This window comes from Phoenix dactylifera, chromosome 2 (assembly GCF_051530095.1).
Source record: "Phoenix dactylifera cultivar Ajwa chromosome 2, Ajwa_hap1_PhDact_Kaust_v1.1, whole genome shotgun sequence".
Lineage (NCBI taxonomy): Eukaryota > Viridiplantae > Streptophyta > Magnoliopsida > Arecales > Arecaceae > Phoenix > Phoenix dactylifera.
In genome coordinates this window covers 36,576,498-36,589,887 of record NC_143191.1, presented here as the reverse complement: position 1 = coordinate 36,589,887, position 13,390 = coordinate 36,576,498, and the positions used below count along the sequence as shown (strand labels likewise).

The 13,390-nt window shown below is 37.4% G+C and overlaps 1 protein-coding gene across 2 annotated transcripts; it reads right to left on the bottom strand.

The window, feature by feature from the left end:
* Nucleotides 1-4,285: 4,285 nt before the first annotated feature.
* LOC103701482 (uncharacterized) lies at nucleotides 4,286-12,770 on the bottom strand. Of its 2 annotated transcripts, none has more exons than XR_015975430.2 (9): nucleotides 12,344-12,770; nucleotides 10,486-10,686; nucleotides 10,222-10,324; nucleotides 10,060-10,139; nucleotides 9,889-9,966; nucleotides 7,205-7,296; nucleotides 6,263-6,388; nucleotides 5,974-6,099; nucleotides 4,286-4,505 (listed from the first exon to the last, which is right to left on the bottom strand). XR_015975430.2 is itself a non-coding variant. In XM_008783546.5 (9 exons), exons 1-9 carry the CDS (start codon nucleotides 12,638-12,640, stop codon nucleotides 4,389-4,391), a joined length of 1,206 nt encoding a protein of 401 aa, XP_008781768.2. In that variant the 5' UTR covers nucleotides 12,641-12,767; the 3' UTR covers nucleotides 4,286-4,388. The 2 variants fall into 2 exon arrangements, 1 of the variants encoding a protein (XP_008781768.2); XM_008783546.5 differs by having other exon boundaries at nucleotides 6,277-6,388; nucleotides 12,344-12,767.
* Between the last annotated feature and the right edge of the window lie 620 nt (nucleotides 12,771-13,390).

Sequence of the window (13,390 nt, the reverse complement as noted above, 5' to 3'; positions counted from 1 at the left end):
CATGTTAAAATTTTTACTATTCAAGCAACTCTTTTCTTTTAATATTTGAGAAGAAAGGGAGGAGTGAACAAACCAGTACTCTTCTAGCAATTTTGCTGTTTAAGTTCCCACTTCAGACAGTACTCACATGATACACTATGCCTCCTGATAACATATGTAGCCAGTTGGTACCAGTCAGGAATTGTCCATCTAGAATGACCAATGCAATACAAAAATGTTAATTTGATAACGTCCCCCTTTATAACAGGATGTTGTTTTGTTTTTCACCAATGAAAACATAAGTCTTAGGTCTCGTTTTGTAGTTTTTATTATGACAGACTAAGCTTTATCCTTCTGTTTATTGGAAAAGAATGATATAAAAGCCATTGCTTCTAATGCACTTGCATTATGTCAGTAATAACTAACAGGTAACAAAGCAATTCCACTGTCACCACCACCAACCATAGTTTTTCATGATCTTCAGGATGCACACAGAGTTCTAGTCATCAAATGTAGCTTCATTAAGGTTTTTTCAAATCAATTACCAAACTCATCCTCCATTACCCTTCTGCTCTCTTTCATGTTGAGATTCCTTCTCGAAAACTTCTATTGAAATCTCTTCAATTTGTGTTTATTCTGACATGTTAGCCATGCATGTTCATGCAAAATGCATGTTTATTCTTAAAGGGAAAAAGAAAATGTCTTTAAGCCCAAAGCCCAAAGCCAATATCAAAATTGAGCCTTGAAGGAATATGTGATGCCCTTGGTGTTCCAAGATATGGCACAGGTTACCAGAATCCCTGTAAAATCTCTTTGGCCTTGAGAGCTAAACTAGAGCTGTTGCACATCTTGTAAACATCTATAAATGCCCATACGTTAAAATTTGCTAGCTTAGTCTTTGCAGTACTTATTAAGATTTTCTATGTAACAAGAAGAAAAAAAACAATCCTCACTAATTGCAGTTACTGGTTTCTGCAGCATGAAATAAAACAAAAGGGGGCAGGGTGACAGAATTGCTTCCATATAGGATGTGCACACGTGTGCATGCATGCTTGCATATTGCAGTAAAAACAGTTTCTTGTGCTTTCCTAAGTCAAAATAGTCATGCGTGTTCATATTTACTAGCAGATGCAGGAAATTCAACCGATGTATTGAGGCCTTGATCTTCTTCAAATAGTCATCTATTGTTGATTAAGATGTGCTCCAATATTTTGAGAACAGTAATCAAGTTTGTCTTTGTGAAGCCATCGGATGTTAGGTTGGAGAATGGTGAGTGGTGTTGCCACTATCAAAACATCAGGCACCAGCACTGACTTCTAGCTCTCTTAACTATCAGAAAATGCACTCTTATGATCAGGAGAAAACCATTACCATCTTTTAAGTTCTCCGTGGTCTTTGTGATTTTGCAATTTTTCAGTCAATCCATTTTGACAAACTACATAACAGAGTTGGAAGCATCAAGCAAAATGGGCTTTAATTCTTTGACCTGACACCAAAAATGGCCTCTGGCACCAAAAATGACCCATAAAGCTATACTATAGTTTTGTGTGATAGAAAGTGAAGGCTTGAGTCTAGGCTCAAATAGCTAGGTAACAGTGCAAACAGAACCACAAGAATATAACTTCTCGTCCTGCATAAAGAGCAACCGTAGCAAAATCACTTCTTTCATTGCAATCCAATAGGAATCTTGTTAACCCTAAATCCAAGCTGAACAGAACCATCATGCGGTGAATCCAATTCCTAGTTTAAAATCAACCAAAAGCTCGAATTCATCTAGCAAAGCAGTTGGCGTCGTGAAGGGAAAAAAGACTGACCTCCTTCGCACCCCGCGCCGAAGAGAATGAGCCAATCAGAGACGAAATTAAGGGAGTGGGAGGCCCTGGGCTTCGGAAAGATCCCATCTTTGTTTGAAAACCTGCGGCAAGAGAGCAAGCTCAGGTGGGAAACCTGCTGGTAGAGCCTCTTCCAGGACAGCTCCCTCCTCTCATGGGCAGAGGAGGCGAGGAGGGCGTCGACAACGCCACTGCCCCAATCCCTCCTGCATATGGACTTCCAGAGGGAGTCTGAGGAGGCTAAAGATCTGAACCTCCTGCAGGTCATAGAGAAGGAGAGGATGGACTCTGGGGGGAGGATGGAGAAGAGATGGTCATGGTCCATGTGGTTGATGCTGGGAGAGTAGGGAGGAAGGGGGAGAAGAAGAGGAGGAGGAGGGAGGAGAGGGGGAGGCCTTGGAGTCTGGGTTTGAATCCATGAAGAGGGCTCTCTTCAAGCTCTTGGTGGTGGTGGTGGTGGCGGAGAGGGGTGGGAGGTGCTCTGTTTCAGTTGTAGGATTCATGGAGAGAAGGCGATGAAGCCAGAGGCGTGGGTTCCGAGGACAGTTCGGTAACTTTGAGCTTGGGAGGGTGGTGGGTGATTGATGTGAAGCTGGGAGCCTGGGAAGAAGTGGTTCTGAGAGCGAAGTTGGACAGGGGAATGGTAATATTTGAGACTGCAGTTGATGAGGCGAAGATGCATATAGACAGTGAAAGAGGGGGAAAACTGAAAGTAGTTCGGCCTGATGTGAAATTTTATATTTACATGCTATCCAGGAAGGGTAGGAGGTAAGGATGGAGGAGAGTAAATGAGGTATAATGATGCTTAAGGTTTGAAATGGGGTAGTTTGGAGCTTTTGGACTCTGAAGAGAGTTTGTAAGTGGGTTTGTTACATGACAATCGGCAAGGGAAGGATACAAACATGAATGGAAGCAACAAAGAGATGGTGGTATGAAAGAGTACCTTGGTCTACAGGCTTAATTTCTTTTGAAGTATATGCTGAATCTTTTTTTTTCTTGATGAAATATGCTAAACTAATTTACAGGCTTGCAAGTACTTTACACTAAGCATGACAAAAGTTATGATCTCAATCTAACTTAAGATCGATAGATGCACTGTCACTTCAGCAAGATTTGGATTGTTCAACTGACACACCTTATAACACATGCATTTGGAGGAGACCATGCTTCAAGACTCCTATCATCATTTTTTTTGAAAAAAAAAAACATAATTATTGTTCAATAATGTACTATTTCCTTGCTCTCTTGAAGAAAGGAAGAGAGCCAAATCAAAACGAGTTAAACAAAATTAAATTATAAAAAATATCTATTAAGGGCTGCTGAAGTGCAAACTGTGCAATCTAGAAGTTCACCTAATAATATAGTTTAAGAATAGCGGGATATCTTAAAGTTAAGATACTTTAGATTTATACCCAGGTTCTTGTATTTGTTGGAGACTATTATAGAGGTTTCCTGCATCACCATACTTTTTCTAACTGAAAATACTGCATTATGATACATTTAGAATGAAATATTTACCTTTCATGGCAGAGGAGTGTTTAATCTGAGCTAAACCTATCGTTATGCATGTGCTAAGCTGTAGGATAGATAAGCAACACATACATAGGAAATGAGTGGCAAAGTATATAAGAATCTAATTTAGTAAGTGCGTGCTGCTCATATTACAATGAAGTGCAATCATCAATATACATCAGCGCATATGCACTATAATTCTCATTAAATATTTAACAAGGATTGCGGGTGGAGAAAAATGATAGTGACAAATGGAGTTGCAGGCTATAATGTAGAATATGCGCAGGATGCGATCCTTAATAGTTCACTGTTGGCGGAAGCCAATGTCCCGGGGACTTATTCTGACTTAAACAAGGGGTGGGTCTTTACCAAACCTAGAGAAGTAATAAAAGTACAGCGATTATAAGGATTAGACACAATGGGTAGGCAATGCACACCAATGAGTATATGTAAAGGGTGCTAATATTTTAGAGAAGCGGGAAAAGTAGGATTTTGATAATTCTTCTCCTTAATGCTGGAGCTATGAAAATAAGAATAGAGCTCGCACCTTGTGTTCTTATATCTCAAAATTTGGCTTGATTAAGATTCGTCATCTTGATACCGGATTCCGTACTAGTGCCACACTAGCACAATGTCAGTATAGTACATAATTTTTTTAACGTACCAAATATCGATATGCCACCCATACCAAGTACGGACACCGAACCAGTACGTCCTATATCTTCTGATTCAGACCGGTATGACATATCTTGAGCTTGATAGTTCAGATTGGATACAATTGCAGTCTTTTGGTATCCATGAAGATTCTGATGGGTGAAATCTGGGTAGAGCATTTACAAAATACCGTATCTTCTTTGCTATTTGGTTCAATATGTCTTTGTTACTGCAAATATAAAAGGCTTCAAATCTAGGACAGGTTGGTAAAGTTCCACTCTATTGCTGATACAAGCTGCTTAAAAAAGTTAAATAAGCTGATATTCATCATTTATATTCTTTATTTGATAGATAAAAATATATATTTTATGACATTTGTCACATATAAATGCTAAAAAAAACTACAAAACTTTAACTTCTGTTATGTGATCTTGACTTCTCATCAATTATCCTTTGAAGTGCTGCCTTGGCTTCATCCAGAGTCTGCACTCCCTGTTCTACTTCAAATGATAGCCTCTGAATGTTGCACTGCATCAATGAAAAATAACATGCCATCACAAAGCATAGTACATAAATATTAAGAATGTCTATCCATAATACCAGGAATGGACAACTAGAGGCATTGTAAATATAGATCCCTCAAAACCGAGAATCATATAAATGATGCTCACATGAACATATGTTTGGGGGAAAAAAAGAACATAAAACTCTCAACAGGAACCAGAAACCTGGAGTCAGTATAAATAGTTTAGACCACATAACTTCTTAATTTAGAAAAATAAAGCCCATATTGCAAGAAAATGCTAGTTATTATAATACTAGGTAAGAACTAATGCCCGTAGGCCATAAAGAGAAACACAAACACAATCCTCAGCTTTTACAAATTTCAAGTCAGGTTCTTAACAAAGACCGTCACTTCTAGGGGAAGAGCATTGGACAGGAGCATGCTCAAATATAAGAATATGAAACAAGATTCACAGCCATTCTGTGGACAAAGAGAAAGCAAAGGTCAAGCTTGAAGAGAAAATAAGGCCTTGTCTGCAAAAATTCTATTTAAGAGCTTTTAGTGGACTCAGAGAAATCTCCCAAGATACAAGCAAAGTGTTTTTTTGGGGAAGTGATGTTGCAAGAGAAGCAATGAAAAAAAAAAAAATTGAATTAAAAAGCTTTACATGACATAAGAAAGTAATAAATTAAGGCACAAGCCAATATGTATATCTTTAGCTTTCAACATTTAGTCTGCAAAATGTTCCAAACAAGGTGCCTTTTATTCGCCAAACTGAAATACAGATGTAAATTACATTTGAACAAACTTGTACCTTCAGATCCAAATCGAGCACATAAAGTTGGAAGGGTCAAAGCCAATTTTGTTATTTGGTTTTGACAGTCAATCTAGGAGACAGATGAAGATAATTCTGTATGCAGTTGAACAAATTAGGAACCAAGATCTGGATGAATTGGAAATGGACACATTTTGAACCCTCCAAAGGTTGGCAGTGACAATAAGGGGACACAAACTATCTTTGTTGGTTATGACATTTTTTACAATGCAAGAATGAGAAAATGCTGGTTAAATTGTTTCTTGCACATCTGTTAATCGCAGAAAATGAGATAAGCTTTTTTGCCCTGAACTACTTCATCAGCACTTTACCATACTGATCATAAGAATAGAAATAGTGTGATCCTTTACTTAAAGTACTGACAAATACATGCTTGAAGAATAAAATTTTTGACCTTTACGAAATTTTGACAAATGCATATTTTTTAGTATGCCAATCGCTGGGCTGACTCATTGATACCCACCAACCATTATCAAACAAGAAAGCCACAATCTACTTCCAAGCTCACAAAGATGGCTTAGAAACAAGTCTAAAGCCAAACTAGTTGATACCAAACTCTGCAACCTTAAGCTTATCAGAAAAGGATTAAAAAAAAAAAAAATCAAAGAAGCACTTGCATTTGCACAAGATTTTCTCGTTTACACTATGGTTGATACCTGTGCTCCTTGCCGGACCCGGATATCAGTTCCTTTGCTGTCTATGGATATCAAAGCAGCATCATCTAACTCCATTTCATTTGACAATATTTCTTTGAGTGATTTTGAGAACATCGCATTAAGTTCCTTTGGGAAAGAAAAAGGGGAAAAATCATCATGCATGTGGGAAAAAGCAAAATATTTAAGCATTTGACACTCATGGAACCTCTGATCAGATTACAATTCATGTAAGTGAATGGTGATGAAAAGAAATTAAACTAAAATTATGTGGTGAATGCAGTAAATATACCCATTAGGGCGCACCTTCAAATTTTGTTCTCCACCATCAATAGCAATCTTATCAGGTTGAAGGGCTTCATATTCCTTGACATCTACCCATGCAACAGTGCCGAACCCTCCAATGAAATATATGTCACTGGTGATATGCAAGTATTGATCAACTCATGTATATAGTATATATCTCTTGCTAGCTAATCTCATTTTCTATTAAATAAGTGATTATAAGCAACAAAAAAGATGATTATCAGTTGGTCAAGAAGAATACTAACAGAAACAATGACAAAGAAATTTAACAATTTCCAGATATAACCATTCCATGTCCTTTATCTTCCTTATCTTCCAGATATAATTTCCCTTGCTCTTAATGCATCTAAATTGATTTGTGTTTCTGGTCTGCCCATCCTGCGTTCGAGCTAATCTATAAACTTCGTTCCTGCCTCCTTCAAACCCAAACTGTCAAATAGATCATAAATTGCATCATTTTTTCACATTACCAATGCTTTTTGCCTTTTCTTTTTCCCTTTGCCTTTTATTGTTTTTCAAACCCTTTGATGTCACTTGTTCATTGCCATTGTTTAAAGTAGTTTCTCCTGTCCTTAATTGCAACCTTTTTGTACTTCTCTTGGCCTTTCTAGATTTCTCAAAGTCAAAGTTCTTGGTGTCATTTGTTCTTTGCCATACATTCACAGAGCCATGCACTGATGCATACACCACGATCATGTATATTTGTAACCTTGGCAACAAATCCTTAAAAAAGAACTTAAATTACAAGAGCAAAAGTTACAAGTTACCAGTTCACCTAATAACATATATGTTTTGTCAAGTAGGCAGTAGAAATGGTTTTTGTTTAAGGTACAGCAGACATGTTATAAGCAATATGTGTGAAATTTTGGAATTCTTAATAGGAATTATTGAATTGCTGTTCAGGTGCAAGAAAAGCTCACAGACCAACCTGATGTTGTGCATCCTATAGTAGTAAAAATTGCCCCATTGTTGAGATGCCCATTGTGGGTGTTTTGCTCTAAACAGCTGATGAGCCCATTCCTGCAATAGGGTAAAAAAAAAGTCCTACTTTTTAAAAACATCCATGAAACATTTGTCTGAAACTGTGTAGAAATTATTATTCACCAATAAGTATCAAGAGGAACTAGTAAGTAAATTACAATTGAAGCATGCAAAACTTGCCAACAATTCTAAATGGCCACATGTGCTCTCCCTCTCTCTCTCTCAAAAGAAAAGAATGTACGAGAATCCAACTACTTTACTTCAAAACAATGTGGTTAGTTACACGTTACAACTACTTTACTTCAAAACAATATGCTCCCTCCCTCTCTCTCTCTCTCTGTCTCAAAGAATGTACCAGAGAATCCAACTAGTTTACTTCAAAACAATGCGGTCAGTTACAACTCATGGAGAGTAGATAATGAATGGAGCCCAGGATGGATCCACCAGGGTATGTCAAAATGATGCTGTTTATGGGCATATGTGGATGTCTAAGTGGTTTCTCCTAACACATTCCACAGTAATGATTGACAATAAGTTCACCTTCTAAACACTGTAAGTTGGTGATAAACTGATAACAGAAAATTTGGCATTGAAGCCTAATGGCTCAGTGTCAATTCTCAATAGCTTGTCTACAAAGTTTCATGAAGGATGAATTGCAAAGCAAGAATCAGTTCAAAATTTTTACGTATGCAGCATGAAGCAGAAGAGGAAAAACCCATTCAAATGTTTAATTGCCAAAACTAAGAATGCTTTTTTTTGGCAGCATTTGCTGGGGTCTGTTTTGTAAATTTAAAGGTTTGAGGATAGATAACTAAAAGAACATTTGATAGTTCTTATGATTATTCCTTATTTCCTTTATTTTGGACAAGACGAAAAAAATGGTAACACTGGCAGGTTAAGTTACCATAAATCACACCGTCAGTGTTGAGAGGATTGTTGCCTTAGATGTGTGTAGTCATTTTCTTTTATTGTTCGCCTAAGCAGGAGAGCTGATTTTCCTTTTTCATATATTCTTAGGAGGTTAAGATTTTGCATACTCTGTTCATATATACACCATAGCCAACAAGTATAAGGTTAGTGAATTCTGATTCACTTTCAGATACTTCCCAAAACCAATTTCCTTGAAAAGCATGTGCCTTTGAAACTGTTAATTTCTTCCACCCAAGGCTTAAGCCTTCCCTAGTCTCTGAAACCTGATTTGAAGATTCAGTCTCACACTTATATGACAGGGTATTGAATAAAAGAGCAGATTCATCTGCTGGCTTTAGGATAGCAACAGCGAGAAAATGATAAGATAGAGAAAGCTTGCACAATTGATCAATTATTAACATGATAAATCAAAACTATAACTTAACTTAATGGTGTTTGTTTAACTAAATAAATAATAGTTGTATTCAATCATTCAAATTATGGAAATATAAAAAAGGAGAAAATGAGAAAAAAAAGCGATTGGTTAATTATTTTCAGACCAGCTTTGCTCATTGGAAGTACGAAGCATCCTAAATCAGTATCAAAGCAGGAGATAGAAAAGGAGAATAAATTAGCTATCGGTTAGATGTTTTTCAAGACCAGTTTACTTATTGGAGAATTACGAAGCATTCTGAAATAGTATCAAGAGAAGGAATGAACTTCCAATCACTGCTGCAATTGCATTAAGGAAGCCCTGAAGCTAAAACCCCTCGCCTGGAGTCCCCTCTACATTTTGCTAATGCCTTTGGTTTAAATCACTTGCTTCTAACTTCATCATTCCAAATTGTACCACAAATGCAATCCGACATATGTCACTATGCCCTTCATGGTCATCGTCTGTTTTCCATCAAAGTACGATCTATACAATAAAGTTTGTTGACTGTCTTGCAATTCCTACTAGTTCTTAATGGCTAATGAGTGCATGCGAGGTTATACATATACCTTATTGAAAAGAGTCAGTTGAACCATAGGTCTACCAAATAATCCACTATAATTGCCATTAGTTTTTTAGGTAAAACTACTCAAGGAAAGTATTTCAAGAATTTTGGTATAAATATTAACAAAATCCATGTCCAATTGTTTAACTACATCTCCTATAATTATCTTCAAAAGATCTCATCTCCCTCCAAACCAAGGAATACTGAACTGGCCCGTACCGAACCGATCCGATCTCTGATTGGTCCGGTTCGGCATTAAAAAATGGTACCGGTCCATACCGGCCCGTATCGGTTCGAACCGGCCCCCGAACCGGTCTGAACCGGCCCCCAAAATGGTCCGAACCAGCTTGTACCGGCCGGTACCGGCTAGGCTAAATTTTTTTGGGCTTTTCGAGGCCAAACCAGTAGTACTGGTTCAAATCGGTCCGAACCGACACTGAACCGGTCCTGTGGCCGACCTACGTCTACCGATATCGGTGGCAATCCTTGCTCCAAACATGTTCAAATTATTGATTGATCTCATTCTTTTTCCTTAGAATGTGCATTTGCCATTCCCAAACACCAGTTCTAGTAAAATCATATTGGCACCAAGATGTTTGTTTGTGTACATAAGTAGTTGCAAGTAAAAACGAGTGCATCAAATATAAGTCTTTTACTGATAAAAGTTATTGAGATTTCACATAAAAGAATGGTCAGGAAAATACAAATATAACTTGTGAAGAACCTGTTGTTCAGCGGAAAGTGGGAAGATATCACCAAATATTGTTACACGTGCATTTGATAGGCTACTCCATCCTGGTATCTATCAATGAAGGTAGCTTTCAGCAAAGTGAAAAACAAAAGAATGTAATCAAGTACTCCTAAAATGATAATTATAAGAATAAAGCTAAAACACCTGTACAACAAGTGTACATCTTGAATCAGCCAAAAGATTGTGGGTGTGGATTGCTAATGGAGAGAGTGAAAAAACAGGATCTGCAAAAAAGTTGGAGACAAACATTACACCGTGTAGTAAATGCGCCCTGGATGAACATGTGAGAATTAATTAATTACGTACGACCCATTGGATCGGTTGCAAAATCAACTAATGAACCACATGGGTATCCTGCATGGCGATGATGCATCCGAAACATCAAAGTGCATAGATGAGCAAACCTGGCCTTGATGATGGACACAAAGTAACAGCAGCAAAGCAAAGAGTTTTAAGACATTCACAAGATTAAGAAAGATCAGAATGTGGAAGAAAGACAAGAAAGAATTGATGATTTGATTCGATTAAATATGTTAAGGCTTCTCCGCTTTGCTCTTAATTAAAACTTACCTGCTCCATTAGATTGCGAGCAGCCAAGGCTGGTCGAGGTAAATCGTGGACAAAGGTTGCACTTTGTACACCACCAGAAATGGGTGTTCTGACAAGCCCAGCTCTGGATCCACTTGTTCCACTTCCAAAAGTGGCACGTGCTACCATCTTTGATGACTCAGCAGTGCCGCTTGCACAGTTACCATCCTGAACCAAGTCACCCTGCAAAGATTTGAAGGAAGCATCAGGACAATTCTTGAGTAGATCCATTGAATAAAGTGAAGAGAGAAGTATTTTAAGCTGCTTTAGCCACAACACTTTTTTAAACCAGCAGAATATCAACCTATCTCTCACACTGCTTGATAAACCCTCAAAATCATGAAAGGCCAATACTAATGTGGAAATTACACATCATATTTCTGGAAGGTCAATCAAAATTAGTCACTTCATCATCAACAACATGCATTTTCACATTTCTTAATGCCGAAAGGAGAATTTGAGGGTTAAGCTAGAAATGGGTGTTTTGAACATGTAGTTTCTCCTTCGGACTTCAACACACCACAATCAGTTCTCAGTCGCACATAAAAGACCAATACCAAGATGTCGAAGCTATTGCTCACCTTTCACTGTGATTTCTAAACCTATATAATAAAAGTAACTTAATTTTAAAAGTTGAGAGCGAGATAAAGCACAAGATATGATGTATGCAGGCGAAAAAGCTAGTTTGATGATTGAACTTTGATGACCTGGAATTCAAGAACTTAATCCCAACCCAGCTACAAGAAGTAGGTCTCAAATATTAAATGAAAAGATAATTAGCCAAATAACACAACGAGGAGCACATTCGTAGACAAGTATTCTAAAACCAACCAAATAGGTGCCAAAATTAGGGGCAAAAACATGATAATGATAAGAAAGTTCCAATTTTGGAGAAGCAAGAAAAGCTCCTCTCACCATGTAAAAGCATAACCAGCCATCCACCTATTTATTTGTTTATATTTTTGGAACACAAGTAGAGAAGAAGATGAGTTAATAGTCATATTTACATCATGTCCAGAAGTAAACCAATTATATTGATTCTCGTCTAATTATATACTCTATGCTAGAGGAACCTATGCCCTCTATTACATGTTTGATGTATATGGAGAATAGAGAAAAATTAACAAAACAGGTTGTTCCACAAAGATGACAAGAAGCTTTGCTTTTGGAACGGATGCAAGGCACATGAAGATGGCAACAAAATCACTGTTTAAAGCCTTAAAATTCTCTTCTCATGAGAGTGTTTGCCCGGTCCAACTATGACTGGCTTATAAAATTTTCTGAGATGCTATTTGGGAATTCATATTCTTCAAAGATTGTCTTGCGATTGTGATAGATGAGCTGACGTGTTGCCCTGGGCAGACGAGACTCCAACTAATTAAATCCCTGATTTTGGATGCGAATAAAACATTGGTATTTTAAAGAAAGAAGCGGATTTTCTCCTAGGTGTGTATCAAGAAGTCGTGTTCCCCTCAAAAAATAAATCTCTTCCTCCCTCGTATCATTTTCTTCAATTTAGATAAACTAGTCATAAAAATAGAAAGAAGAAGAAGACAATAACTTCCACGCTTTCTTCACCAGGTGCTCTTCAAGCTAAGACTAAGATCAACACACGCCTTAATTTTCTGAACAATAAAAACGTGCCTTATGGTCCATCAAAGAACGTACTTAAATCAAAACATGAATTCTAAACAAAGATTTGAACAAGAATTCAAATATACATTCATGCATCATAAAAAAAAAGAAGAAATCTTGACAATAAACAAGAATTCAAATATTTATTTATCGTAAAAAAGATCAAATCTTGACAACAAAATCCAATCATGGATGAAAAAAAAACCTCAAACCAAGATGCATCCTCATCTGTAACCACGCTAAACCCATCTGCGGACATCCCATGCTCTCCCCCTGTACCACCACCCCCAGCAGACTTTTGGGTGGTGGCTCGCAACAACGTCCAATGCCTCGGAGCACTCGATTCAGGCCTCCATAACCGCAAATCTCCAAACTTTTCGACGGTTTTAGCGCACCCAAACCGAAAAGCAGGGATCTTGGATAGGGTAGAGTTCGTGGGATGGCCAGCCGGAGAGGCTTTCATAACCCCGGAAGGAACAATAGAGCTCCAGAGGGCTTCCATGGCGGAAATCCTAGAAGAAGAAGAAGGACGATGGATGAGAGAGAGAGAGGATGAACGAGGCGGAGCTGCGGAAAGATTCGGAATTTAGGAGCCCAGGCTGGTAAGAGCGAACGATGAGGGTTAGGATATATATACGTACGGGTTTTTAGTCGGATAGGGATCGACTATGCGGAAAGTAGGGGGTCTAGGGCCCCACTTTAAATTATGTGGGTCCCATCGTCCATCCCAACGGTCTTTTTTTTACGTACATGCCTCCAAAAGTAAAATCAGGTTTTTATGGCCACACTCGTTCGGCTCGGGAAGAGGGGGATGGAGATATATTTTATATTTAATTAATTTTTTCCACTTTAAATTATGTGGGTTCCATTGTCCATCACAACCATCTTTTTTTTATTTATACTGAGTACCTGCCTGGAAAAAGTAAAATCAGGTTTTTATGGCCATACTCGTTTGGTTCGGGAAGAGGTAGGATAGAGAAATATTTTATATTTAATTATTTTTTTAAAAAATAAAAAATATTTTTTATAGAAATAAAATTTTTATATTTGGCAGAAAAATTTTATATGGAACAGGAAAATCTAATTTTTATCAATTTGGAAAACAGGATTATTTTCTTTTCAAAAATAATCTTAAACTTTTAGGTAGAATAAAATATTTTTTTTATTAAAGACATAATAAATATTATATATATATTTAAAAAAGGTATATATACTCGGTCATGGAACAGAACAGCGTTTTTAACTTTTTCGT

What these genes read in the sequence shown, in the direction of transcription:
- LOC103701482 (XM_008783546.5), bottom strand. Translation starts at nt 12,640, where the DNA reads ATGGAAGCCCTCTGGAGCTCTATTGTTCCTTCCGGGGTTATGAAAGCC. An exon ending in CTCGCAATCTAATGGAGCAG is followed by an intron (nt 10,325 to 10,485) that starts GTAAGTTTTAAT and finishes TCCATCATCAAG; the next exon opens with GCCAGGTTTGCTCATCTATG. An exon ending in GGGTCCGGCAAGGAGCACAG is followed by an intron (nt 4,506 to 5,973) that starts GTATCAACCATA and finishes TCATTGATGCAG; the next exon opens with TGCAACATTCAGAGGCTATC.